General features: G+C 33.3%; 1 protein-coding gene across 6 annotated transcripts in view; it reads left to right on the forward strand.

Moving 5' to 3' along the window:
* The first annotated feature begins 3,765 nt into the window (after positions 1–3,765).
* LOC143225397 (TBC1 domain family member 25-like) overlaps positions 3,766–27,847 on the forward strand; it is a 32,255-nt gene continuing 8,173 nt past the window's right edge. Inside the window, exons 1-3 of one of the 6 annotated variants that reach the window (XM_076454732.1) lie at positions 3,766–3,999; positions 5,406–5,463; positions 26,997–27,106. In XM_076454732.1, the coding sequence (XP_076310847.1) occupies positions 27,012–27,106 (95 nt within the window). In that variant the 5' untranslated portion in view covers positions 3,766–3,999; positions 5,406–5,463; positions 26,997–27,011. Of the gene's footprint in view, positions 4,000–4,861; positions 5,142–5,405; positions 5,464–25,075; positions 25,726–26,996; positions 27,107–27,847 lie in introns of those variants that run through there. The other 5 variants (XM_076454729.1, XM_076454734.1, XM_076454730.1 and 2 more) reach the window with 5 other exon arrangements.

The raw sequence follows: 27,847 nt of genomic DNA on the forward strand, positions 1-27,847 counted from the left end.
TTTTTATTTAAAGGGTATTTATATATCTATACATTTCAACTATCGGCAACATCACTTTATTTCTATATGAACTTCTATACTTTTAAACATTTTTTATGTTAATTAGTTTTATAATGTAATAATGATGTTTTTAACTGTTGTTGTAATGTGTAGTGTTTTGTCAGACGCAAGGGAGAAGTTATAACAAGAACACAGTGGATTCGAAATTGTTTTTTATGCATTTATAAGGTTTTAAATTTTTTAGCTCAAAACCACACAATAGGCTATCTGACTCCTATCCACTGCGAGGAATCAAACCGCGGACTTCAACGTTGGAAGTCCCAAAACTTAACTGTGATTCTTGTTTGTGAATTTCGCGCAAAGCTACATGAGGGCTATCTGCGCTAACCGTCCCTAATTTAGCAGTGTAAGACTAGAGGGAAGGCCAACTCTGGAGCTACTCTTTACCAACGAATAGTGGGACTGACCGTCACACGGCCCACGGCTGACAGGGCGAGCATGTTTGGGACGGCGGTGATTCGACCCGCGACCCTCAGATTACAAGTCGTACGCCTTAACCCACCTGGCCATGCCGGGCCTTCAGCCATGATTCACTGTAGTATCTTTAAAGTTAGAAATAGCCTACAATAATTAAAGTTAGGCTGTGTCACGTTGTTTTTTTTTTTTTACTAGCTTAGAAAGAGAAATGTTTTTTTATTTTATTTACTTTTTCAGAAAGATGCACTTTTATAGTAGTTAAATATTTTCATATTATGGAAATCTGCCTTTAACTCACTTACCTTATCATGTTCTAATTACTTGGATTCCAGGTCTGGGTTTCACTGAAGTAATTTTGTTTATTATCAGGGGCGATATTGGTGGAAATGTATTTACCCTTCTTTTACAACTTTTTGTTTATAACTTTCAAAACGTCTAGAAGTAAAACACTTCCTCTTTCACTTGAGACAATGAATAACTCGTTTGGCGCCTGCGCTCTGAGATAAGTGAGTTACTATTTCTATGTGTTTAACGACATGCTATCTCGGTTTAGAACAGCACGTTTGAGAATTTTCTCCAGTAATCTTCATACATATCTGCCCTGCATTTTATTGTCGTTCTTGGTATTGTCAATCAAGACTAATTTTACTTCGTGTTCAGTCCCTTTTCTGCAACTCATTTAAACCACATTTCCTGTAAAGTTTTCCCGTTGGAAAGCACTATGATAAATGGAACTTCACTGACATGATCCCGACACTCAAGAGTACCATATTACTAAGCACTGCTTCGATTTTTAGAAAATCCCAATAGTTGCATATTATCATCAAACTTTACATAGTTTATTACCTATATGAATATCCTTAATCCAAATAAGAAAAAGGAAAGTCTCAAGTATGGACTCTAATTGGACACCACTAGTAACACAGGTCAAAACACAGACTCCAGATGGATATTACTAGCAACAAAGGCCCATTTTATTCTAGTATAAGTAAGATATTTATAGGTCGGATAAGATACGGATGGAACGTAATATTCAAGTCTGATTAACTAACATATTATTCTTTGATTTGTTTGTTTTCTTATTAATCGCAAAGCTACCAGAAGTATCGAAACCCGCCTTTTAGCGTTATAAACTTTAACTTACCTCTAAGCAGTGTCCCCTCTAGGCTGCGCGAACGCACAATAACAATTCAAATGCAGCTCACATTCTCAGTACTGGTGAGGAATTTCAACGTGTTGATGGATTTAATGTTTTGTTTTGAATTTCGCGCAAAGCTACTCGAGGACTATCTGCGCTAGCAGTGTAAGACCAGAGAGAAGGCAGCTAGTCATCACCACCCACCGCCAACTCTTGGGCTACTCTTTTACCAACGAATAGTGGGATTGACCGTCACTTTATAACGCCCCCACGGCTGAAAGAGCGAGTATGTTTGGTGCGACCGCGATTCGAACCCGCGACCCTCGGATTACGAGTTGAACGCCTTAACACACTTGGCCATGCCGGGCCCGGTTTAAAGCCTAAATAACCAACTGGTAGCATTATAATGAGATCTAATGACTCAATAGGGTTGATAGTCTAAAAATACGTCACCCCCACCCCAAAAAATAACAACTGGTAGCGCCACATATTGCCTTGATACTGGTTACACATGAAAAAAAAAACATTCTGCACACGAAACGAAAAAATAAAGACAACATTGCCACTGAACCGCTGGGAGGTTAAATACTAAAACACGGTTCGGATGTACATCGGCCAGTAAGGAATCTTGTAAGCAAATCTTTCATATAGCTGGTTGACTTTGACGATGATAAAATATATCAAAAGTGAAAAGTTGATTTAAGTTCATATGCACACACTGGTGATATAATTCGTGCATTAAAATAAACAGATAAACAGGATGACACATCTACTTGGAGAAATGAGCAAGATACAGTCAGAAATTCTTCCTGTAGAAATGGGGGTCATCTATGTATTTATTATTTCTAAGAAAGCGAGACTTTATTAAACATGGTTGATGCCTTCCCTCATAAGAGTGTCGAAAGACCTACAAACATCTTAAAAACACGAAAAACGGTATTTTTAAACATTTGGCTTTTTCGATGAAGTTTATGAATTTTTTTAGAAAGATTGAAATGCGTTTTTGGAAAGTTGCAGGTTTTTGTTTTTGCTGATTTTTGTGTGTTTGTGGAAGCACCACATTTTTCGTTGTTTCTTTGTTTGTATAAGCAAGCAAAATGAACTTAATATCATATTATCACATTATGTCAAAGGCCCACACCCAGTGGCTGAATGGTAAGTCTGGGAATAGCATGAATAGTTCATTATGTAGCTTTGCGCTTAAGAACAAACACCATCAAAAATCTGCTTCTTCCTTTACCTAATAAATAAATTAAAACCTCAAATATATAATTATACTTGTCATTAGACATTAGTATTAGGCCTTTTACATTTTTAAATACTACATTTTTTATCTAATCCTTTACAAATTTTCACAAATATAGTGTTTGTGTAATAGGCTTAGTAAGAACTTGATCAGCCTGAAAAAGGTTTGTTTTGTTTGTTTGTTTTGAATTACGCACTAAGCTATGTGTACGAATAGTGTAAGTCATCACCACCCACCGCCAACGAATAGTGGGATTGACCGTCACATTATAACATCGCCACGGCTGAAAGGGCGAGCATGTTTGTTGCGACCGGGATTCGAAAAAACGACCCTCGGATTACGAGTCGAACGCCTTAATACGCTTGGCCATGCCAGGCCCTCTGAAAAAGGTGTACACATCATAACAAATAATAATAAATATATAAAGCTAACAACATTTCGAATCGCACAGAAAGATCAAATAAGTTATTTATTTTACTTTTGAACACAAGTTAGATTTACCTAGTTTACTGCTGCTTATGGCTCAGCAGCGAGATTAGGAATACCGCGATGACAGTCTTATCGTAATGCCCCCAGTGACTTAATGGTATGTCTGCGGACTTGCAACGCTAAAAACCGGGTTTCGATACCCGTGGTGATCAGAGCACAGATAGCCCATTGTGTAGCTTCAAAACAACAACTTATTATGAGAAGAAAAAATCAAAAATTGAGTTTAGATAAGATATATAATGACAAAAACCTTTTGCTGTGAAACATAAGTAAAAGTAAAATACACAGTCAATAATATATTTTTCTTACTATAACCAATTGTAGAAAGGTTATTTTTATCATGTTTTATTTTTTTGAATAAATTGTTTATTTATTACAGAAAGCTTCTATGATAAGTCAATAGATGGCAGTCAATTTCACAAGTAAACACACGTCACCTCGTTACCATGCTACCGATATATTATTAATATCGCATTACCGGTGCTAGTATGAATGAGTAGTGAAAGTGTCGACGCTATACTGCAGAAAATAGATAGTAAATTATGTATTTAACAATTTTGTTCGTTTACGTTTAGTAGTATTCTTAGCAATTGTCATGTCTGGGATTCTGAACTATCATACCAGAGAAGCCATCAGGGTGAAAGTAAAAGTTAGTAATGCTAACTCTATTGTTTTGACTACTAGCAGTAGTTATTTATAGTGACAGGATTATTTTGAAATTTAAATGTAGATACAGTTACTAATACTATTAGTAATAAGTACTGTCAGTAGTACCAATGTTATTTACTACTGCTAGTAACAGTAGCTAAGTACAGGTGTAATAGTAACACTAAAATCTTGCTTGATTTTAGAGTGGACTTTAGACTGGGGACAGTGATAGCGTCAGTAGTCCAGTAATTGCTTGCTTATTTTGATGTTAAAATTAATAATAAAATATTTTCAGTTTCATCAATTATTTAAACAAACAAAAAATCATATAGTGGAAAGTTCTTGCATATGAATAAGAGCAGTAACAAAACTCTGGGTTAATTCAGGTTTTCTTGCAAGACCTATCCAAAGAGAATTTGAAAAAAATTCAGTTTGATGCTAACACTAGTTATAATTATATGTTCCACTCCCACTCCTGTAAATTTAAACCATTCCTTACAACTCTACAACTTTCATAGAATATTATTTTTGAATCACACTTCAAAAACATATACCTGTTATTTATAATATTAAAGTTTTCAATTTATTGTTATAAAGCACAGATCTCTTATAATAATTCATAGTTAGTTTATTCAATCCTTTGAGTTTAAAATAAATTTAAACATTTGACAATATGTTGCCACTTCAAACATTACGTATTTTATGTTTCAAAGAAAGGAAATACAAATTATTATAAACCTAATGTGGTTGATGTTTATGCTACGTATGGATATGTGTATAAACTTTTAGTTGTTAATTTTCAAAATGTAACAAGATATTTAATCAGTGAATTAAAACAGTCGATTAAAATGTGAGCTGGGACAGATTTGGGAAACATTTGAATAAATTGCTTTTAGTTCAAGTTATGCATAATTCTAAGAAGAAAAAATATCTTAGAAGATGAAAAGGAACTGACTTACTGAAGACATAAAAGAGGAAGTTTGGGTTAAATTCTGTAAGTTTAAATCAACAGATTGGATGGAATGCTCACAGAACTATATGGAAGTTGGGGACTTGATCAAAGAAGAATTTAGGAAATTGAAAATGACTTGTGCAAAACTTTTGATAGTGTAAAGTGGCAAGGATATTTTATCTGCTTTAAAGGTAAGGAAAATGTAAGAATGGTTATAAGGTCCACAAAGAATGCTGATCACTAGGTTAGTGTTGCCAAATATAAGATGGCAGAGCTTTTCAATGTTCTGTTGTTACACTTAAAAAAATATATCAGCAATATTCCTGACCCTGAACATTTTATGGGAAACATGGTAATACATTTGAATTACATAGATATTAATTCCATGATGGTAATAAGAAATATTAAAAGAATAAAAATAAACAGCATGAGGACCAGATGTGATTTTTCCACAGGTTTCAAAAACAGACCAGCTCAAAGATCAGATATGCAGTCTTCTGTTTTTCACTGTTGGTAAGTCAACGGACTTTGGATAACTGATTGATGATTGGATAATTGATTATGGTAGTCTTTTTTTTTTTTTTAGAGGTGATACAAATGGTCCTGTAAATTAAGGACCAGCTGTCTTATTTTTGTAGTGAGGAAAGTTATGGAAAGTCTTACAAAAGAAACCTTACAAAATAAATATCTGACACCATAAAATAAAGTCCACATGGATTCACTAACAAGAATTATTACTCTACTGATCTGTTATCTGGATGATAGGAAATGTGTAGACTTGGTGTACATAGATTTTTAACAAGGTTTTGATAGCGTGCTCCTTAACATTTGATATAACAAAATAATATGGATAGTGGTTGGCTACAGAATATTTAATTAGCTTGTAAGGTGATTGTATGGGACAACATATAAACCTATGTTAATCTAATCTAAATAGACTAGATCCTTGTTACTACTGGAGTACCTCAGGGTTCAATGTTTGGGTCTTTAAATTAATCTAATTAAATTAGACCCTTGTTATTACCCAAAGAGTATCTCATGGGTCAGTGTTTGGGTCTTCAGTGTAGTCCAGTTATACTAGACCCCTGTTATCTGAAGAGTATATCATGGGTCAGTGGTTGAGCCTTTAATATATTCCAGTTATACTAGACCCCTGTTATCTGAAGAATATATCATGGGTCAGTGATTGAGCCTTTAATATAGTTCAGTTATACAAGACCCCTGTTATCTGAAGAGTATATCATGGGTCATTGGTTGAGCCTTTAATACGGTTAGGTTATACTAGACACCTGTTACCTGAAAAGTATATCATTGGTCAGTGTCTGGGTCTTTAATGTAGTACAGTTATACTAGACCTCTGTTATTTGAAGAGTATCTCATGGGTCAGTGTTTTGGCCTTTAATGTAGTACAGTTATATTATACCCATGTTATCTGAAGAGTATACATTGGGCCAGTGTTTGTGTCTTTAATGTAGTTTAGTTATACTAGACCCTTCTTACCCAAAGTGTATCCCATAGACCAGTGTTTGGGTCTTCAGAATAGTCCTGTTATACTAGATTCTTGTTACCCGAAGAGTATCTTATGGGTCAGTGTTTGGGTCTTCAATGTAGTCCAGTTATACCAGACCTGTGTTATGTGAAGATTATATCATGGGTCAGTGTTTGGGTCTTCTATGTAGTCCAGTTATACTAGACCTGTGTTATGTGAAGAGTATATCATGGGTTAGTGTTTGGGTTTTCTGTGTAATCCAGTTATACTAGACCCCTGTTACCTGAAGAGTATATCATGGGTCAGTGCTTGGGTCTTCAATGTAGTCCAGTTATACTAGACCTGTGTTATGTGAAGAGTATATCATGGGTCAGTGTTTGGGTCTTCTATATAGTCCAGTTATACTAGACCTGTGTTATGTGAAGAGTATATCATGGGTCAGTGTTTGGGTCTTCTATGTAGTCCAGTTATACTAGACCTGTGTTATGTGAAGAGTATATCATGGGTTAGTGTTTGGGTTTTCTGTGTAATCCAGTTATACTAGACCCCTGTTACCTGAAGAGTATATCATGGGTCAGTGCTTGGGTCTTCAATGTAGTCCAGTTATACTAGACCTGTGTTATGTGAAGAGTATATCATGGGTCAGTGTTTGGGTCTTCTATATAGTCCAGTTATACTAGACCTGTGTTATGTGAAGAGTATATCATGGGTCAGTGTTTGGGTCTTCTATGTAGTCCAGTTATACTAGACCTGTGTTATATGAAGAGTATATCATGGGTTAGTGTTTGGGTTTTCTGTGTAATCCAGTTATACTATACCCCTGTTACCTGAAGAGTATATCATGGGTCAGTGTTTGGGTCTTCAATGTAGTCCAGTTATACTAGACCTGTGTTATGTGAAGAGTATATCATGGGTTAGTGTTTGGGTTTTCTGTGTAATCCAGTTATACTAGACCCCTGTTACCTGAAGAGTATATCATGGGTCAGTGTCTGGGTCTTTAATGTAGTACAGTTATACTAGACCTCTGTTATTTGAAGAGTATCTCATGGGTCAGTGTTTTGGTCTTTAATGTAGTCCATTTATACTAGACCCTTCTTACCCAAGGAGTATCCCATACACCAGTGTTTGAGCCTTCAGAATAGACCTGTTATACTAGAACCTTGTTACCTGAAGAGTAACTCATGGGTCAGTGTTTGAGTCTTCAGTGTAGTCCAGTTATACTAGAACCCTGTTATCTGAAGAATATCTCATTTGTCAGAGTTTAGGTCTTTAATGTTGTGAAGTTATAATAGAACCTTGTTATCTGAAGACTATCTCATGGTTAAGTGTTTGGTTCTTTTATATAGTCCAACTCTACTTGTCCCTTGTTACTCAATGAGTATTTCATGGGTCAGTGTTTGGGTCTTTAATGTAGTCCACTTATATTAGACCTTTGTTACCTAAGGAGTATCCTATGGGTTAGTGTTTGCATCTTCAATGTAGTCCAATTATACCAGTCCTCTGTTACCCAATGAGTATATCATGGGTAAGTGTTTGGGTCTCTAATGTAGTTCTGTTACACTAGACCTTTGTTACCTGTAAAGTATGTCATGGGTTAGTGTTTGGGGTTTCATTTAGTTCAGTTATAATAAACCCTTGTTACCTGAAGTGTATATCATGGAATAGTGTTTGGGTCTTTCCTTTTTTTCATTTCATTAATGGTATGTTGTTGTTATTCATGCTTTCTAATTACATTAAACTGTCAGGTATTTACTGCTGTCTTAATGTGTTGAATGACTTGGATCAGTTGATGAAGTGGAGAAATAGTAGGAAACGTGTCTTTAGTTACAGTAAGTTAAGGTGACGCATTTGAATTATGAAAAATTGGGTCACATGTTGAATGCCCACTCAAAAGCAAGATGAAAAAAGGATCTTATCATAACAGTTTGCAAGTCACTAAATCAGTCAATCAGACCTTTGTTGTTGACATATATGGTTTTAAGTTATATTTATAATGTCACTGATTACAAGTCTGAAGAGGTAGTTATCTCTGTAGAAATCACTAGTTACACCTTACTTGGAATAATGTCTACAGTTTTCTTGTCTAAGAATGGATATTGATTTTCTGGGATGGTTCCAAAGATGGATGGGTTATCTTAGTATTTCCTTTTGAGAAAAGAGAGAGGAGATTATCTTTTTTCATTTTACAAGATTATTTCAGAGAGAGGTTGGGATGAGGATTACCTTAAGGATTTAGTTGTCGTGAGGAGTGCGAGATGTAAAAATAGCCTTGAAGGGTAATATTGCTCTTCGATGTCAGTATTCTATGATTGTTTTGATTTGTATGTATACAAAGTCCCTGCTTATATGATGCTCAAGTAGTAGAATCACATTATAAACTTAACATGACTCATACACATAATACCACTTTACATTTTTAAACATAGTTATTATGGAGCTCTTGGTCTATCTCATCCTTTAAACCAAACTAGGTTTTCCTAGAAAACTTTAAAAATAGTCTGTCAGAAACTTATTTTCTGGTCTGTTTTTAAACAGTAATCTGAACAGATGTGACAGTAAAAGAAGGGGACATATTAATGATTGAATTGACATTATATATACTTGAATACTTTATTTTTCAAAAAGTGTTTTTTATGTCTTGTATAAGTTCCATTCTTCTCTCTGATAGATCCTCTGAACTTGACACAGATAGTCAGTAAATTTGAAAATGAGTCTTTTGAGAATTATTGTAGAGTTGGGGAAATAATGAAATTTGATAGTTGATTAATTGTTGAGCTTATAAACCAATTATATTGATTATTCTCTTGTGAAAATTGGGTAGTTGAAATGATTGAAAACAGTATTAATCAAAAACACTAATTTCAGTTAACAGATTATCTTCAGGAAATTAATTGGTTTAATAATGATTTTGATTAATTATTTTATCTGACACTAGTTCAATGTATATGTCAATTAATTGAATAGTAACATTACAATAAATGTTTGTTACATATGGATTAGCATTATGCACATACTTCTTACCATCCAATAAGTTGTACAGTATATATTATTATTTATTTAATATCTTCTCCATCAAGAACTATACAGGTGGCTTCAAAATTATATCAACACATTTTTAAGCCACAGAGAGACTCAAATAATTTGCAGTTACTGGGTGGTTCTGGCAATGAATTTCTCCAGGTTAAAAAACTAGTAGAAAAGTCACAAAGAAACTGATTTAGATGAACCGTAATCACAAGATGTAGGAGAGTTATTTTTCCATGTTATAAACTTTCTATGTTACATATAAACACAGAAGGTTAAACTCTTATCAAACATATGTAGATTACTTTTGTAGAACACAAAAATTAGTTTGTGTTCAGACTTTTATAATGTATAATGTTGACTATATAGTTTGAATACTTTAATTAAAATATATTTAAGTGTATTTTCTGCCTTAGCTTTATTTTAAGCAGGTATATGTGTTTATTGTATAAGTTGTATATAGTTATGAATTTATGTTTGTGATTGGTTGATTGAAGGATGATCAGAGTACAACTTGTATTATAGGGTTGAGTATGGTCAGAGTATAATTTGTATTCGTGGACTTGAGATTTGTGTTGTATATTGACAGTTTTAGAATATTCACATAAATGTGTTTGTATTTTACAGAATGAGCCTTGTTTGTATGTTGGAAACTGTGCAATGCTGAGGTCAGAGGCCACCTGCTTAGGACTTCAGGCTTTTCAGTTCTAGGGCATCAGTTTCATCCTCACACATTATAACAAATAACATTTACTAAATATTTAGCTGGGTATGAGGGACTACAAAAGCAAACAACAGCACAAACATGGCACAGTGACACACTGAGCTTAATCTGATATTTTCTGGTACAGGTCACGTATGTAGTTTAACTGAATTGCACATGCGACAATCCTGTGCAACACCTGTGTACTTCTAGTTGATAGACAGCCATTTAGATAGTGAAGTGGGATATGACCTATTAGAACTGTTATTAAAAATAGTAATGTATTTAAGATGTGTTTTTAAATTTTGAAAGTTAATCTTGTATCCAGTATTACACAAATTTGGATATATATATATATATATTGTGTTTTGAAAAATCATGAATGTTTCTATTCTTAATCGTAAAGGATTATACTAAATAAATACATTTTGAATGTACATGTACAAGTATGTATATGAACCAGTATGTACATGTATCAGTATGTATATGAACCAGTTTGTATATGTACTAGCATGTATGTGAACCAGTTTGTACATGTACTAGCATGTATATGAACCAATAAGTACACTTACTAGTATGTATATGAACTAGTGTCATATGAAAGTATGTACATGTACTAGCATGTATATAAAACAGTATGTACACGTACTAGTGTGTATATGAAACAGTATGTACACGTACTAGCATGTATATGAAACAGTATGTACACGTACTAGTATGTATATGAAACAGTATGTACAGGCACTAGTATGTATGTGAACCAGTATGTACAGGCACTAACTAGTATGTATGTGAACTAGTATGTACATGCACTAGTATGTATGTGAACCAGTATGTACACGTACTAGTATGTATGTGAACCAGTATGTACATGTACCAATATGTATATGAACCAGTATGTACATGTACCAGTATGTATATAAACCAGCATGTATTGAACCAGTATGTACATGTTCCAGTATGTATAATATGAACCAGCATGTACATGTAGCAGTATATATATGAACCAGCATGTACATGTACCAGTATGTATATGAACCAGCATGTACATGTAGCAGTATATATATGAACCAGCATGTACATGTACCAGTATGTATATGAACCAGCATGTACATGTACCAGTGTGTACATGTAGCAGTATGTGTGTGAACTCAGTATGTACATGTTCCAGTATGTATATGAACCAGCATGTACATGTAGCAGTATGTATGTGAACCAGCATGTACATGTAGCAGTATGTATGTGAACCAGCATGTACATGTAGCAGTATGTATGTGAACCAGCATGTACATGTAGCAGTATGTATATGAACCAGCATGTACATGTAGCAGTATGTATGTGAACCAGCATGTACATGTAGCAGTATGTATGTGAACCAGCATGTACATGTACCAGTATGTATATGAACCAGCATGTACATGTACCAGTGTGTACATGTAGCAGTATGTGTGTGAATCAGTATGTACATGTTCCAGTATGTATATGAACCAGCATGTACATGTAGCAGTATGTATATGAACCAGCATGTACATGTAGCAGTATATATATGAACCAGCATGTACATGTACCAGTATGTATATGAACCAGCATGTACACAACCAGTGTGTACATGTAGCATATGTGTGAATCAGTATGTACATGTTCCAGTATGTATATGAACCAGCATGTACATGTAGCAGTATGTATGTGAACCAGCATGTACATGTAGCAGTATGTATGTGAACCAGCATGTACATGTAGCAGTATGTATGTGAACCAGCATGTACATGTAGCAGTATGTATATGAACCAGCATGTACATGTAGCAGTATGTATGTGAACCAGCATGTACATGTAGCAGTATGTATGTGAACCAGCATGTACATGTACCAGTATGTATATGAACCAGAATGTACATGTAGCAGTATGTGTGTGAATCAGTATGTACATGTTCCAGTATGTATGTGAACCAGTATGTACATGTTCCAGTATGTGTGTGAACCAGTATGTACACGTACTAGTATGTATATGAAACAGTATGTACAGGCACTAGTATGTATGTGAACCAGTATGTACAGGCACTAGTATGTATGTGAACCAGTATGTACAGGCACTAGTATGTATGTGAACCAGTATGTACATGTACCAATATGTATATGAACCAGTATGTACATGTACCAGTATGTATATAAACCAGCATGTATTGAACCAGTATGTACATGTTCCAGTATGTATAATATGAACCAGCATGTACATGTAGCAGTATATATATGAACCAGCATGTACATGTACCAGTATGTATATGAACCAGCATGTACATGTAGCAGTATATATATGAACCAGCATGTACATGTACCAGTATGTATATGAACCAGCATGTACATGTACCAGTGTGTACATGTAGCAGTATGTGTGTGAATCAGTATGTACATGTTCCAGTATGTATATGAACCAGCATGTACATGTAGCAGTATGTATATGAACCAGAATGTACATGTACCAGTATGTATATGAACCAGAATGTACATGTAGCAGTATGTATGTGAACCAGCATGTACATGTAGCAGTATGTATGTGAACCAGCATGTACATGTACCAGTATGTATATGAACCAGAATGTACATGTAGCAGTATGTGTGTGAATCAGTATGTACATGTTCCAGTATGTATGTGAACCAGTATGTACATGTTCCAGTATGTGTGTGAACCAGTATGTACACGTACTAGTATGTATATGAAACAGTATGTACAGGCACTAGTATGTATGTGAACCAGTATGTACAGGCACTAGTATGTATGTGAACCAGTATGTACAGGCACTAGTATGTATGTGAACCAGTATGTACAGGCACTAGTATGTATGTGAACCAGTATGTACAGGCACTAACTAGTATGTATGTGAACTAGTATGTACATGCACTAGTATGTATGTGAACCAGTATGTACATAACGCACAGTATGTATGTGAACCAGTATGTACATGTACCAATATGTATATGAACCAGTATGTACATGTACCAGTATGTATATAAACCAGCATGTATTGAACCAGTATGTACATGTTCCAGTATGTATAATATGAACCAGCATGTACATGTAGCAGTATATATATGAACCAGCATGTACATGTACCAGTATGTATATGAACCAGCATGTACATGTAGCAGTATATATATGAACCAGCATGTACATGTACCAGTGTGTATATGAACCAGCATGTACATGTACCAGTATGTATATGAACCAGCATGTACATGTACCAGTGTGTACATGTAGCAGTATGTGTGTGAATCAGTATGTACATGTTCCAGTATGTATATGAACCAGCATGTACATGTAGCAGTATGTATGTGAACCAGCATGTACATGTACCAGTATGTATATGAACCAGCATGTACATGTACCAGTATGTATATGAACCAGCATGTACATGTAGCAGTGTGTATGTGAACCAGCATGTACATGTAGCAGTATGTATGTGAACCAGCATGTACATGTACCAGTATGTATATGAACCAGCATGTACATGTAGCAGTATGTGTGTGAATCAGTATGTACATGTTCCAGTATGTATGTGAACCAGTATGTACATGTTCCAGTATGTGTGTGAATCAGTATGTACATGTTCCAGTATGTATGTGAACCAGTATGTACATGTTCCAGTATGTATGTGAACCAGTATGTACATGTTCCAGTATGTATGTGAACCAGTATGTACATGTTCCAGTATGTATGTGAATCAGTATGTACATGTTCCAGTATGTGTGTGAATCAGTATGTACATGTTCCAGTATGTGTATGAATCAGTATGTACATGTTCCAGTATGTGTGTGAATCAGTATGTACATGTGCCAGTATGTGTATGAATCAGTATGTACATGTTCCAGTATGTGTGTGAATCAGTATGTACATGTAGTAGTATGTGTGTGAATCAGTATGTACATGTTCCAGTTTGTGTGTGAATCAGTATGTACATGTTCCAGTATGTGTATGAATCAGTATGTACATGTTCCAGTATGTATGTGAATCAGTATGTACATGTAGCAGTATGTGTGTGAATCAGTATGTACATGTTCCAGTATGTGTGAATCAGTATGTACATGTAGCAGTATGTGTGTGAATCAGTATGCACATGTAGCAGTATGTGTGTGAATCAGTATGCACATGTAGTAGTATGTGTGTGAATCAGTATGCACATGTAGCAGTATGTGTGTGAATCAGTATGTACATGTTCCAGTATGTGTGAATCAGTATGTACATGTTCCAGTATGTATGTGAATCAGTATGTACATGTAGCAGTATGTGTGTGAATTAGTATGCACATGTAGCAGTATGTGTGTGATTCAGTATGCACATGTAGCAGTATGTGTGTGAATCAGTATGCACATGTAGCAGTATGTGTGTGAATCAGTATGCACATGTAGCAGTATGTGTGTGAATCAGTATGTACATGTTCCAGTATGTAAAGTTATATCTAACATAAAAGTTATATTAAAATAATTTTTAAAAGTACAGTAGTTTAAGTAATTTTAACCTTTACTGTAATACATTAGGTACCTGAATAAAATGGTTCAATTTATTTGAAAATCATGTTGTTACTGTAGTAATATGTCTCCAAAAGAATAAGCCAGTATTGTTGTGACATGTCTCTAGAAGAATAAGCCATTACTGTAGTAACATGTCTGTAAAAGATTAAGCCATTACTACAGTAACATGCCTCTGAAAGAAAAAGCAGTTAATGTAGTAACATGTCTCTGATAGAATAAGCCGTTATTGTAGTAACGTGTCTCTGATAGAATTGTTGTAGTAACATTTCTGTGAAAGAATAAGCCAGTGCTGTAGTAATATGTCTGTGAAATGGTATTTCAACATTGACTAATATAAGGCTAAAAGAATAAGCCAGATGTACAAAAGAAATACTAACATTTGTGTGGCTTGAGTAAATAATGAGTAAATTCATCATGTAACAGAGGTAACATTTAGCTGGTAAACATAATTAGTTAAGATGTTACTGTTATTCAAACATAATAGATGTTTGAAACAGTACTTCAGCAGCTTTGTATTATCTAGTGAACTGGATTAACACAGGGAACTTTCTTTTTAATCTCAATAAGTGTAATGTTGTATGGGTTCATTAACACATCACATTATCATAGGAAACATTAACAGAAAACAGACCTTGGTATATCCAGTACAAGATATGTTAGTTGAGAGTTAGCAGAGTAGGAACTTAGGCTTTATAAATAGAAATTTTGAGTGTAAAATTAAATGAGTTCATTAGTTTACTTTGTGGTACCATTTAAACCTCATTTGGAACATTTTGTTCAGTTTAAGAAAGAGCATTGAGGTTTAGAAACATGTTATTGATTGATTACAGGTTATATTATCTGTATACTTTGAAATATGTTTTCATTTGCAAGCATTAGGATATTGAGGCTTTTATGGTTATTAGGGGCTTGAAATCCTCAAATTCAGGTGACGTTTCCACAGATAAGTTTAAGGTGTAAGATAGCCCAAGCCTTATTAGAGTCACTACTGGTGAAATCCACATTATTTTTGTATATTTTAAATCTAGCACAGCAGTAACAGTTTTCGTAAAACAAGTTAAATGTTTCTGAAACCTTTATACCAGCTGGTTTTCTAGATTAAAAGGGTCTTTAAAGTTTGTATTTGTTATTCGTCTTACAAAATGTGTAACCAACTGCTGATATAAATTAAACGTCTGTGTAAATACTAGTGAAATATATACGTGTTTGTCAATGAAACATTTATTGCTTGTTTTACAATCACATACATGTGGAGAAAAACTGATATATTGATACTATATATTCTGGCTCACATATTTTCTTCAGAGCAGCCATTTAGGGCCCCCTAACTGCAGAGGGTGTCTGGAGGGATATGTTTATTTCTTGGAGCTCTAACTGAGTTCATGAGGAAGAAAGATTTGAAGGGTGGAAGGTACACAGTAACTACCTTTATTTACCACAGTCACAGTTACTATCATAAGACTTAACAGGGACAAGTGGGTTGTGGTGAGAGATGATGAAGGAAAGCCAAGACTTTGTGATCTCTTCATCCCTAGTCCAGTGTGCCTCACCCCTGTAATTTATACCAAACATTTTACAAAACAGAAATAAATCCAAAGTTAAAGTGAAAATGAAAGAAAGATATAATCATTCCCATGAAGAAATGTTCTTAAACTTAACAAAATTTGCATTAGGACGGCTTGTATGGGTATTAAAACTTTAATTAAAATAAAGAACGTTTTGACCTTTTTAGGTCACCGCCAGGTTAATCTTGAGAATACATTTTTACTTCAAGTGGGTTTCTTATCATCACAAAAATCTGACTAAAATATGTTAGTTATAGAAGAACCTGTTTGGAATACAAAATATAATAACATCATTTCGAACCAAAATTAAAGGGCATACCATGTGGCCATAATATCAGAATAGAAGTGCAAGGTGTATCTTGTGGCCATAATATCAAAATAGAAGTGGAAAGTGTATCTTGTGGCCATAATATCAGAATAGAAGCTCAAGGTGTATCTTGTAGCCATAATATCAGAATAGAAGTGCAAAGTGTATCTTGTGGCCATAATATCAAAATAGAAGCTCAAGGTGTATCTTGTAGCCATAATATCAGAATAGAAGTGGAAAGTGTATCTTGTGGCCATAATAGCAAAATAGAAGTACAAAGTGTACCTGTGGCCATAATGTCAATATAGAAGTACAATGTATACCTTATGGCCATAATGCACTATTGTGTAGCTTTGTACTTAACAACCTTTTAGCATGACCTAGTGGTTAGAGTACTCGATTCGTAAACTGTGGGTTCGAATCCCGTCACCCAACATGTTCGCCCTTGCAGCGTAGAGGCGTTACGACTGTCAGGCCCACTGATCAGACCCCAAGAGTTGGCGATTGGTGGTGTTGATTAGCTAGCTTGTCTAGAGTATCACTTTTTAATTAGGGAAGGACAGCGCATTCATTCCTCGAGTAGATTTGCGAGCAGAATAGAAGATGAAACTTATACCACACGTTCGTGAACTAGCAAAAGGAAAGCGAGGACAAATCGATGCTGGCGAATTAGGTGACAAGAGGAATTTTAAGTAATTTCAGATGTTTAGGTAAAACCTTGTCAAGGGGATAGTATGAAGTGGAACATTTTATTTTTCTCCCAGTAAGTAACTGGTAAATTCAGTCATACATGTTAATAGGCACTTTATATCTTCACTTAGAAACAGAGAAACTTAAGACCATTCACCTTAAGTAGACGTGTTGGTTATCGGGTACATCGTTTGGCTATGACTATAAATGAGTTTTGTTAAAACAAGTATTATTTAACGACTTCTAAGACGTTTTACTGACAACATTCAGTTATTTTCTGAAGAAAAAAAACGATTTTTTTTTTACCTAACTTCTGTCCTGTTTAACTATTTTGTAATATTAGCAAACCACAAGACAGCTGAAACGTCTCCTAACAACATGCACAACAGTATCAACAGTAAGGTCGAACACGTGTTTATAACAACCGTGTGTTAGGGCTCACTATGGTAAAGACGGTGTACTGTTTCATTAAATACATTTATGCAACTAAATATTCTGTAAGGCTTAATTAATCTGATCAACCATATCCGATCATGCCCATTTCGAGGGGTATCACTTCTGGGCTAAAATATTTTATTAAACTGAAAAACCACATTTGAGGTCTAAATATTCATGTGTTAGTAATATGTTGATGTTTTCACATTTACAAAACGTATATACAGGTACAACTAATATCCTTTCATTTGAAGTGGGTTGAAAATGGAGATAACTTGTATGTTTAAACTTACATAGCATGTATCATATAACGCATTATTTATTATATTGTTGTAGCTTTGCTATTTCGTTGGCAGTTTCTTTTATATCAACTTGTGAAAATAATTGAGTTCATTGTCCACTACACATAACGATAACAAATTATTTTATTTCCCCTTTAATAAAACTTGAACACTTGTACACTGTTGTAAATTGCTGTAGGCCTACGCTTCAAATGACATTTACTAATATAAAATAAATAAACTTGCTTGTATTAATACAAAGTTACTGCAGTACCTAACGCATTGATTTACTCTCATTCTTGAGAAACACTATATTTACTGTCCATTAACTTGTATATATAATTTAGCAGCCAGTGTGCTTGAAGACTTTACGTTACAGCCTTAGAAGTTTCTAGTAGGTATTTTATATCTATCTTATCGAACCTTTTGATTTCAGTGATATCCTCAAAACCTGGAGCCCCCACTAGCTTACATTAAAATCTTGATCTATTTCTGCTCAGATCACAATTTTGAAACCTATCTAACACTAAATTTACTTGTGTCCAAACGGTCACTCAGTACTTTTATCAATTTTCACTTCCTCTGCTAACATCTTAATGACATTTTTTTTATCATATAAACCAAATAGTGAACTTTATCCAAAATTTGGTTATGATCAACATCGAAGTCAGATTGGACTTCAAATCCTCACAAGACTTTCTACCACATTTAAACTGATCACACCACTTTTTTCACATTTTAACATGCCAGAGAACACTCTCCTAATATTTTTCGATGCAGTGGTGAATTTTTGATGTAGCATTTTCTTTTATCAAAATATTTCATCATGACAAGAAATTTGATCTTCTCCATTGCGTTTGACACTTCTCGCATCTTTCTTTCAAGAAAGTGATTTGGAAAGTTACATGTTAGATGTTGTTTACACATAAAAATACTGAAACTTAATATTTATTAGAAAAAAGAATGTTCCTGTATTTTTGGTTGGGATATGAACATTTTTTTATTGGTGGTCTGTTAGATAGCAGAAGGTGATGGTTATGGAGCTGAAACAAATCATATTAACTGAGTTGACGTTAAAACAAAATTCATAATTTTTATTACAAAGAAGTAAAAGGTTATAATTATCATTTTCACTATATTTTCTCTTCCAACCATTCAACTGAAACCCTGTACCACACCATTCAGATACAATCTTCCTTAGTTGGCAAGAAACCTTGCATTTATTCAGAGCGACATGTGCTACCCACGTGATTGGCCATTCGTATTACAACATTGGTAGGGCCGTAACTCTAGGTATCAATTGTTGAAAGACAATGCTGTCGTGAAAATAGTTGCTGGTAGAAGTTATGAAGTGAAAAATATAAATGTATATAAGTATTGTAATCTTTAAATAACTGGTAATTTATTGAGGATATTTAAAAATGTTTATTTTTTAAATAAATAAGGAATTTGTTAGATTTCAAGTCTTTCATTAAACGTAAAACATCGTTTACCTTTTTAAGGTATATATTAATCTTTTCTAAATAATACTTAAATTATGCTTGCAATTCATAAGGCACATTGCTGCAATAACTAAATAGAATATTTAACATTCAACAAATCATTCTACTTATAACTAATTTTTCGCTTCACGTCTAGTGTAAAGATCAGGACTTTTTGTAAGAAGTCTGATAACAGCTGATTATAAAACATATTTGTCTTATTCATGAATCATGATATTAAGCGTGATCAGTTTATGAATTCGTTTTTTTATTAAAGTTTCACATCTAATAATTGATTAGGTCTGCATCTTCAAACTTGACATTTATTTCACTTGGCTTTTTGAACATTTGTTTTATGTGAAACTTGTTACTGTAACTCCAGTTTTTATTTACAATCAATAGAAACAAATTTGTGGAAGCACTTTTAGGTGGCAGTTTAGGATTTGCTGACTTTTTACGTTTATCTATAAAAAGACTTTGGAAACAGTTAATAAATTCACGTGTATCAATATATAAAATGAAATTACAGCAGTCCAGTGTTAACGTTACGAAGTGTCACAATTTTCTTTTGGTTTAGTTTGGTTTGAATTTCACGCACGATGACTATCTGTGCTAGCTGTTCTTAATCTTGCAGTGAAAGGCAACTAGTCATCACGACCTATCGCCAACTCTTGGACTACTCTTTTACCGACGAATAGTGGGATTGACCATCACATTATACACCCCACGATGTTTGGTGGGATGAGGATTCGAACCCGCGAGTCTAGCGCCCTAACCACATGGCTATGCTGAGTCTAGATTTTCCTGAAAAGAAGAGGATATATTTTAATTAAATGTGAAACCATATATTAATTTTTAATTTAAAAACAAGGCGGCTTGATATTACTTAAAATTATAGTTTCATTTCTAGATGACGAGTGGATTTTGTTTTAATTTATGAAAAACAATAACTCAGCAGTATAAACGAAGGTGTCAGTTATTTAAAAACGGTAATACCAAAAAACATAGTTAAGTACAGAAATTTGGTATTGTTTCGAATTTAGCCATCAATATTAAAACTCAAAGTTAGTTCACAGTATTCTAACTACAAAAAACAACACCAACTATTGAGGGGCAGTTTTTGTGCCACTTTTAGAACAGATATAAGCAGTAACAATATAATGAAATTAATAGCTTCGTTTTAAATTTATTTACTAATTAAGTACATTTGTTTTACGTCATTGTCGTACCAGTGATTGAAACGTCGAACCTGTTTAAAAAATTTCGTCTTTAATGTAAAAGCTATAATTTGTAAAAACATGGGATTTACAATCAAACATGTGGCGAGTTTAATGATATTGTTAATAGAAAAATTAACTAAAGCCTTAACTATAATATTAAAGTCTGCATGTTGAAAGGAAAAATAATAAAAATAAAAACACTGAAAACCTAGAATTGAACACAGTAACGACAATAGAGAGAAGTTGATGTTATTTTTTATGAAAACGTAATTAAAGAAGTTTCTGCTATTACCCTGTTTTAATAATTAAAAATGCTTTTGTTATTATCCTTTTTTAATAATTAAAGATGCTTTTGTTATTATCCTGTTTTAATAATTTAAGATGATTTTGGAATGACCCTGTTTTAATAATTAAATATGTTTTTGGTATTACCCTGTTTTAATAATTGAAGATATTAGGGTATTATTCTGTTTTAATAATTAAAGATATTTGGGTATTGTCCTGTTTTAATAATTAAAGATATTTGGGTATTGTCCTGTTTTAATAATTAAAGATGTTTTTTCCTTTTATTTTTGCCTCCCAGTGGCACAGTAGTATGTCTGCGTACTCATACTGCTAAAAACCGGGTTTCTATACCCGTAGTGAGCAGAGCACAAATAGTCCATTGTGTAGCTTTGTGATTAATTCCAAACAAACGAAACTTTCTAGTTTTATTTTTTCCGAGCCATTAGTGGAACAGGGATGTTGTTTCTACACTTTGTCCAAACTCCGTAATAACTTAAGTTGATAACTGGCTGTAGATGTGATAAGTTTAGGTCAATGATTGTAGACAATAGAGTTATTAACCTTTCCAGACAAAACTTATCTTGGGTACCTTTTGTTCTTGCTACGATACTTAGCATGCATGTTAACAACACTTAGAGTGCACGTTTCTAGTATGAAACCTTTTAGAAAGTATAAGAAACACCTTCCCCTGGAATTGTGTAATTAAAACAAAACAATAGACAGTAACAGATCATATTGAAGAGGAAAGTCATAGACTGGGAGGGTAACACATAAAACAATGCACACAGTCATCTACTTATTAAAATATCACATGGTTTAATTATGTACATACATGACGTAATTAGCTAATAAACACAAGATATTTTTGGTCAATCGTCAAGTGAAAAAATTAAATATTAAGAAGTGTAGTTATCAGGAGGTCATCCTAGATAACTAGGATGTGTGGGCTTGTGTCGTCAGATAAAATAAGGAATTTTTGTATAAAAGATATTCCAACGCATGCTCACCACGAACCTACAGATCTGGCAGGCGTGTAGTTACCATACACTGTCGACAAAGTAACTAGAATAAGTAGCACAAAAACATGTTTCTTCTAAACCTTAATCTGAGAAAACTTTATCACATGTATCAAGTGTAACATGAAACAATTACTTAATACATACGGACATATAACTCCAGTTAGCTCAAGAACAAATATACAGCATTATTACACAGAGAGACTGAGAAGAGCAAATATTGGTTTACAAGAACAGAACTTTGTTTGAATAAACATCACAGAAGTGGTTTACAAGGGTAGATCTTTGTTTGAATAGACAAAGTAGAAGTGTTTTACAAGAACAGAACTTTTTTTTGAACAAAGTAGAAGTGGTTTACAATAAGAGAACTTTCTTTGAACTAACATTATAGAAGTGGTTTTCAAGAACAGAATTTTGTTCAAGCAGACATTTTAAAAGTTGTTTTCCAAAACAGAACTTTGTTTGAACAGACTTTATAGAAAAGGTTTACAAGAACAGAACTTTGTTTGAATAGACATTATAGAAATGAATTAGAAGAATAGAACTTTGTTTGAACAGACATTATAAAAGTGGTTTACAAGAACAATACTGTGTTTGAACAGATATAGAAGTGGTTTACGAGAACAGATCTTTGTTTCAATAGACATTATAGAAGTGAATTAGAAGAATAGATATTATAAAAGTGGTTTACAAGAACAATACTGTGTTTGATCAGATATAGAAGTGGTTTACGAGAACAGATCTTTGTTTCAATAGACATTGTAGAAGTGAATTAGAAGAATAGATATATTTATCAGACATTATAAAAGTGGTTTACGAGTACAAAACTGTGTTTGAACAGACATTATAAAAGTTTACCAAACAGATCTTTGTTCGAACAGACATTATAGAAGTAGTTTACAATAATAAAACTTTGTTCGAACAGACCTTATAAAAGTGGTTTACAAGAACAGAACTTTGTTTGAACAGACTTTATAGAAGTGATTTACAAGAAAAATACTGTTTTAACAGACATAGAAATCTGTTACAAGAACAGATCTTCGTTTGAACAGACATCATAGATGTGGTTTACAAGAACAGAGCCTTGTTTGAACAGATGTTATAGAAGTGGTTTACGAGAACAGAACTGTATTTGAACAGACCTTATAAAAGTGGTTTACAAAAAACAGAACTTTGTTTGAACAGACATTATAGAAGTGATTTACAAGAAGTAGTTTAGAAGGAAAGAACTGTGTTCGAATAGACATCATAGAAGTGGTTTACAAGAACTGAACTGTGTCTGAACAAACATTAAAAAAGTGGTTTACAAGAAAAGAACTTTGTTTGAACAGACTTTGTAGAAGTAGTTTACAAGAACTGAACTATGTCTGAACAAACATTAAAGAAGTGGTTTACAAGAACAGAACTTTGTTTGAACAGACATTATAGAAGTGATTTACAAGAACTAAACTGTGTTTGAACAAATACAGAAGTCATTTACAAGAACAGATCTTTGTTCAAACAGACATCATAGAGGTGGCTTACAAGAACAGAACTTTGTTTAAACAGACACTATAGAAGTAGTTTACAAGGAAAGAACTGTGTTCGAATAGACATCATAGAAGTGATTTACAAGAAGAGAACTGTGTTTGAACAGACATTATAGAAGTGGTTTGCAAGAACAGAACTTTGTTTGAACAGATGTTATAGAAGTGGTTTATGAGAACAGAACTGTGTTTGAATATACATTAGAAAAGTGGTTTACATGAACAGAACTGTGTTTGAAGAGATATTATAGAAGTGATTTACAAGAACAGAACTCTGAATAGACATAAAAGTGGTTTGCAAGAATAGAACTGTGTTTGAATAGACACTATAGAATTTGTTTACAGGAAGAGAACTGTGTTTGAACATACATTATAGAAGTGGTTTACAGGAAGAGAACTGTGTTTGAACAGACATTTTAAAAGTGGTTTACAGAAGTAGGCAAACGAAACTTTACTGCTGTAGCGACAGCATGATGGTTGGTAAAACAAAATACAAGGTGTGTTTAATTAATGAATGAATATTCACTATAAACACCTTATCAGTGCTTTAAGTATAGCCATAAGTTTTAATTTCTGAATTATTTTTTGACCACGCCATTTTTCCTCTCCAAATGTGTTTTTGATTAGAGAATGTTTACTGTTTCTTAAATAATTAAACAAACTGCCAAAACTAAAGAGTCTGGGATTCTGTTAAATGGAACCAAAGAATATATTAACGTCATATCACGTGATTTTATACATTTATTTTGATATTTAAATAGATAAGTTTAGTGAGGAGGTTGTTTAAAAAGGTGTACGTTTTGTTCTAAATGTGTTTTGTATTTATAGAGGAAGTTTTCATTAAATCTCTGTAACTACTATGGAGACTTAAGTTACACCAATCGTGTAATGTGTGTAATGGGTTTTCTGGAAAGTAAATTGTTTGATCTTCTAAAGTATTTTGTGGTTAACTTATTTAATGGTTTATAATTTCGAACCAAAGTTGTTATAGTGAAATTTTTGTCGGGGTTTTAAACCCCGATTACAGGTGTCGTCATACGACGCAAGAATATTGCGTTTAAGATTTTGAATGGTCCGCCGCAGAAATTTGCGAATCAGGTGGCAGCGAGAGTTACACGATCCGGAAACGGAGGTTTAAATGAAACAAGGAAATATACAGTTGATATTCTTATAGTCGCCGGATAAAAGTATTTGATGTTTATTGCAGGCCAACAAACTCACACAAATATTTATAATTTTCACCAATTACCTCGAGTGAGAAATACTTTAAATATTTTTGTTACTATAACAACAAAGTTATGTATGGCAAATTCTAATCCGAGGTAGGACAATCTCAGATTCACAGAATTGAAACGGTTATAAATAGAAGAAGAAATAATCGAACATGGAGATAATAACAAAAAGTTATAATTCCTCTGTAAAAAAAAAAAAAGCGAAAACTTTTCCTCTGATGCTACGAAAGTAGTTAAAGAACAGTTTGGTATAAAAGACACTATTCGAGTTTTCGTGTACACATTTATTGTTAATTACAGTTTGTATACATGTTTAACTGGAGAGCATGGTCGTCGCTAGCTGCATGAAATATTCGGTGTTCGAGCACATAAGCGTTTCGGTGTGATATTGATCAGATTTTCTGTCTTGACTTTTCGAGGGTATTCAGGGCACTGCCTAATAGAAGCGAACCACGCGCCTCGTGCTCCAGCGCTCAGCGACGCCTCAAGAGACGTTAATTTAAAGTCTGATCCCTAGAAATGAGGACTTGCGTCTTATTTTTCTGTGAGATCTATAAATCAGTCCTGGTTTTGTAAACCTCTTAGAGGATGTGCTTTTGACCACGTGTACCAAACACGATAGACTTGATAGGATTTTGTTAAAAGCTGTATATATTATCTAGAGAGCGTAATATATTACAGACAAGAAGTGTCTCTTAGAATTTCATTCAAGACCATCGGACCAACTTAGTAAAGACATATCTACTATTATTTTCTAACTACATCTATAGCGACGAACGAAGGGAGAGTAGAATCTGGTAACCGAAGTGGGTTTGTAGGTTTCTCTTGTTGGCTGTCATTCGTCACAGGTTCACACTGGTGCCAAAAACTCACGTGTACAAGTCTATCAGGACAGTGTTGTTAATGTTTGTACCTAGTGATCTAATACCTTAGAATAGAACTGTGTTGTTAATATTCGTACCTAGTGTTCTTATAACTTTGAAAAGAACTGTGTTGGTAATGTTTGTACCCATTGATATGATAACTTTGAAAAGAACTGTGTTGTTAATGTTTGTACCTAGTGATCTGGTAATTTATAACAGAACTATGTTGTTAATGTTTGTACCCAGTGATCTGATAATGTAGAACAGAACTGTGTTGTTAATATTCGTACCTAGTGTTCTTATAACATAGAAAAGAACTGTGTTGTTAATGTTTGTACCTGGTGATCTAATGATTTAGAACCAAATTGTGTTGCTAATGTTTGTAAGTAGTGATCTGATAATTTAGAACAGAACTGTGTTGTTAATGTTTGTTACTGGTGATCTAATAACTTAGAAAAGAACTGTGTTGTTAATGTATGTACCCAGTGATCTGATAACTTAGAACTATATTGTTAATGTTTCTACCTTGTGATCCGATAACTTAGAACAGAACTGTGTTGTTAATGTATGTACCCAGTGATATGATAACTTATAAAAGGTTTGTATTATTTATGTTTTTGCCTGGTGATCTGATAACTTAGCACAGAGATATGTTGGTTTTGTTTAACTGTTATCACATTAATTGCTGTTTTCACCCTTGTAAGTGTTGTATCTTTGTATTTTCATCATGTGTATTTAAAAAAAAAGTTTTTGTGTATTTGGATTGAAACACAAAGCTGGACTTTGGGCTATCTGTGCTCTGCCTATAGAACGATGAATTTGCTCAAAGTATAGTATAACAGAGTTCTTCTTTTTGTTCTATTTCTACCAGTCACATCACCTCTAATTTGTGTTTTTTTATTTACTTGTTTGTGTACTTTTGTAGGTAGCGCTGCTCCAGCTACTTGTTGTCATAGTAATTACAAAATATTGTATTTTAATGATTTACGCCGATCAGAGATCTCTACTGTTTAGATCTATCGAGTTTAAGTAGTGTAGGAAACTAATTTGCTCTTTACACTATATATTTGTATGTGATTTAAGAAATAGGATTCTTCGTTTTTGAGACACAGCGTTAAAAGATAATAATTTTTTGTCAATACTGGCAAAATTAAATGCTTTTGAGCCATTACTTATTTGTGCGTATTCCCATAGCTTATATAATGACTGTTTGTTGTTTTCTTCTATGTCATCCATACGTAGGATCCACTAACTTTTCCTCAAATCTATGAATGTCTGTTTTATACAACAACTGTAGTTTTACTTTCCATTATGAAAGTTATATTTGTTTAAAACTTTGGTAGAATATATATAATATTACATTGTTTATGTAAATTGTATAAATGTTTCTATTTTTGTTTTTAGAAATGTGAAGGATTGATGCCACTTGAGTATAAGAAGTTCAGCGTTGATCCTCAGATAACCTCGTTCGATGTATTACGAAGTCTTCTAGCGAGAGCATTCGACCTTAAAAGGTAAGGCGCCATCTAGTTGCTCTAAAGAACATTTTCATATTGAAAATGTTAATATTTAAATTGTTATTTCTTACGTAAGTTATCGAAGTTACAAATATAAAGATGTACTTTATTTAAGTTTTTGGAGGAAGATAAGTAAAGCATATATATGATGACTGTATTTATTATTTATTATCTTTTTTATCGCTATCATAGATGACTTCAGTTAATATTTATTATGTTATTTTATATTCTTCTACTTTGTTATAACTATCAGAGATGACTTTATTTAATATTTATTGATGTTAAATATATATTGTTTTACTTTCTTATAACAACCATAGATGACTTTAGTTAATATTTATTACTGTTAAGTTTATATTGTTTTACTTTGTTATAACTACCATAGATGACTGCAGTTAATATTTATTAATGTTAAGTTTGTAATGTTTTACTTTGTTGTACTTACCATAGATGACTCTAGCTAATATTTATTAATTTTTGTAATGTTTTACTTTATTACACCTACCATAGATGACTTTAGTTAATATTTATTATTGTTAAGTTTATGTTGTTTTACTTTGTTATAACTGTCTTAGATGACTTTAGTTAATATTTATTAATGTGAAGTTTATATTGTTTTACTTTGTTATAACTATCATAGATAACTTTATTTAATATTTATTACGTTTAGTTTATGTTTTTTTACTTTGTTATACCTTTCATAGATGACTTAAGTTAATATTATTGTTAAGTTTATGT

Source organism: Tachypleus tridentatus, chromosome 9, assembly GCF_004210375.1.
Source record: "Tachypleus tridentatus isolate NWPU-2018 chromosome 9, ASM421037v1, whole genome shotgun sequence".
Lineage (NCBI taxonomy): Eukaryota > Metazoa > Arthropoda > Merostomata > Xiphosura > Limulidae > Tachypleus > Tachypleus tridentatus.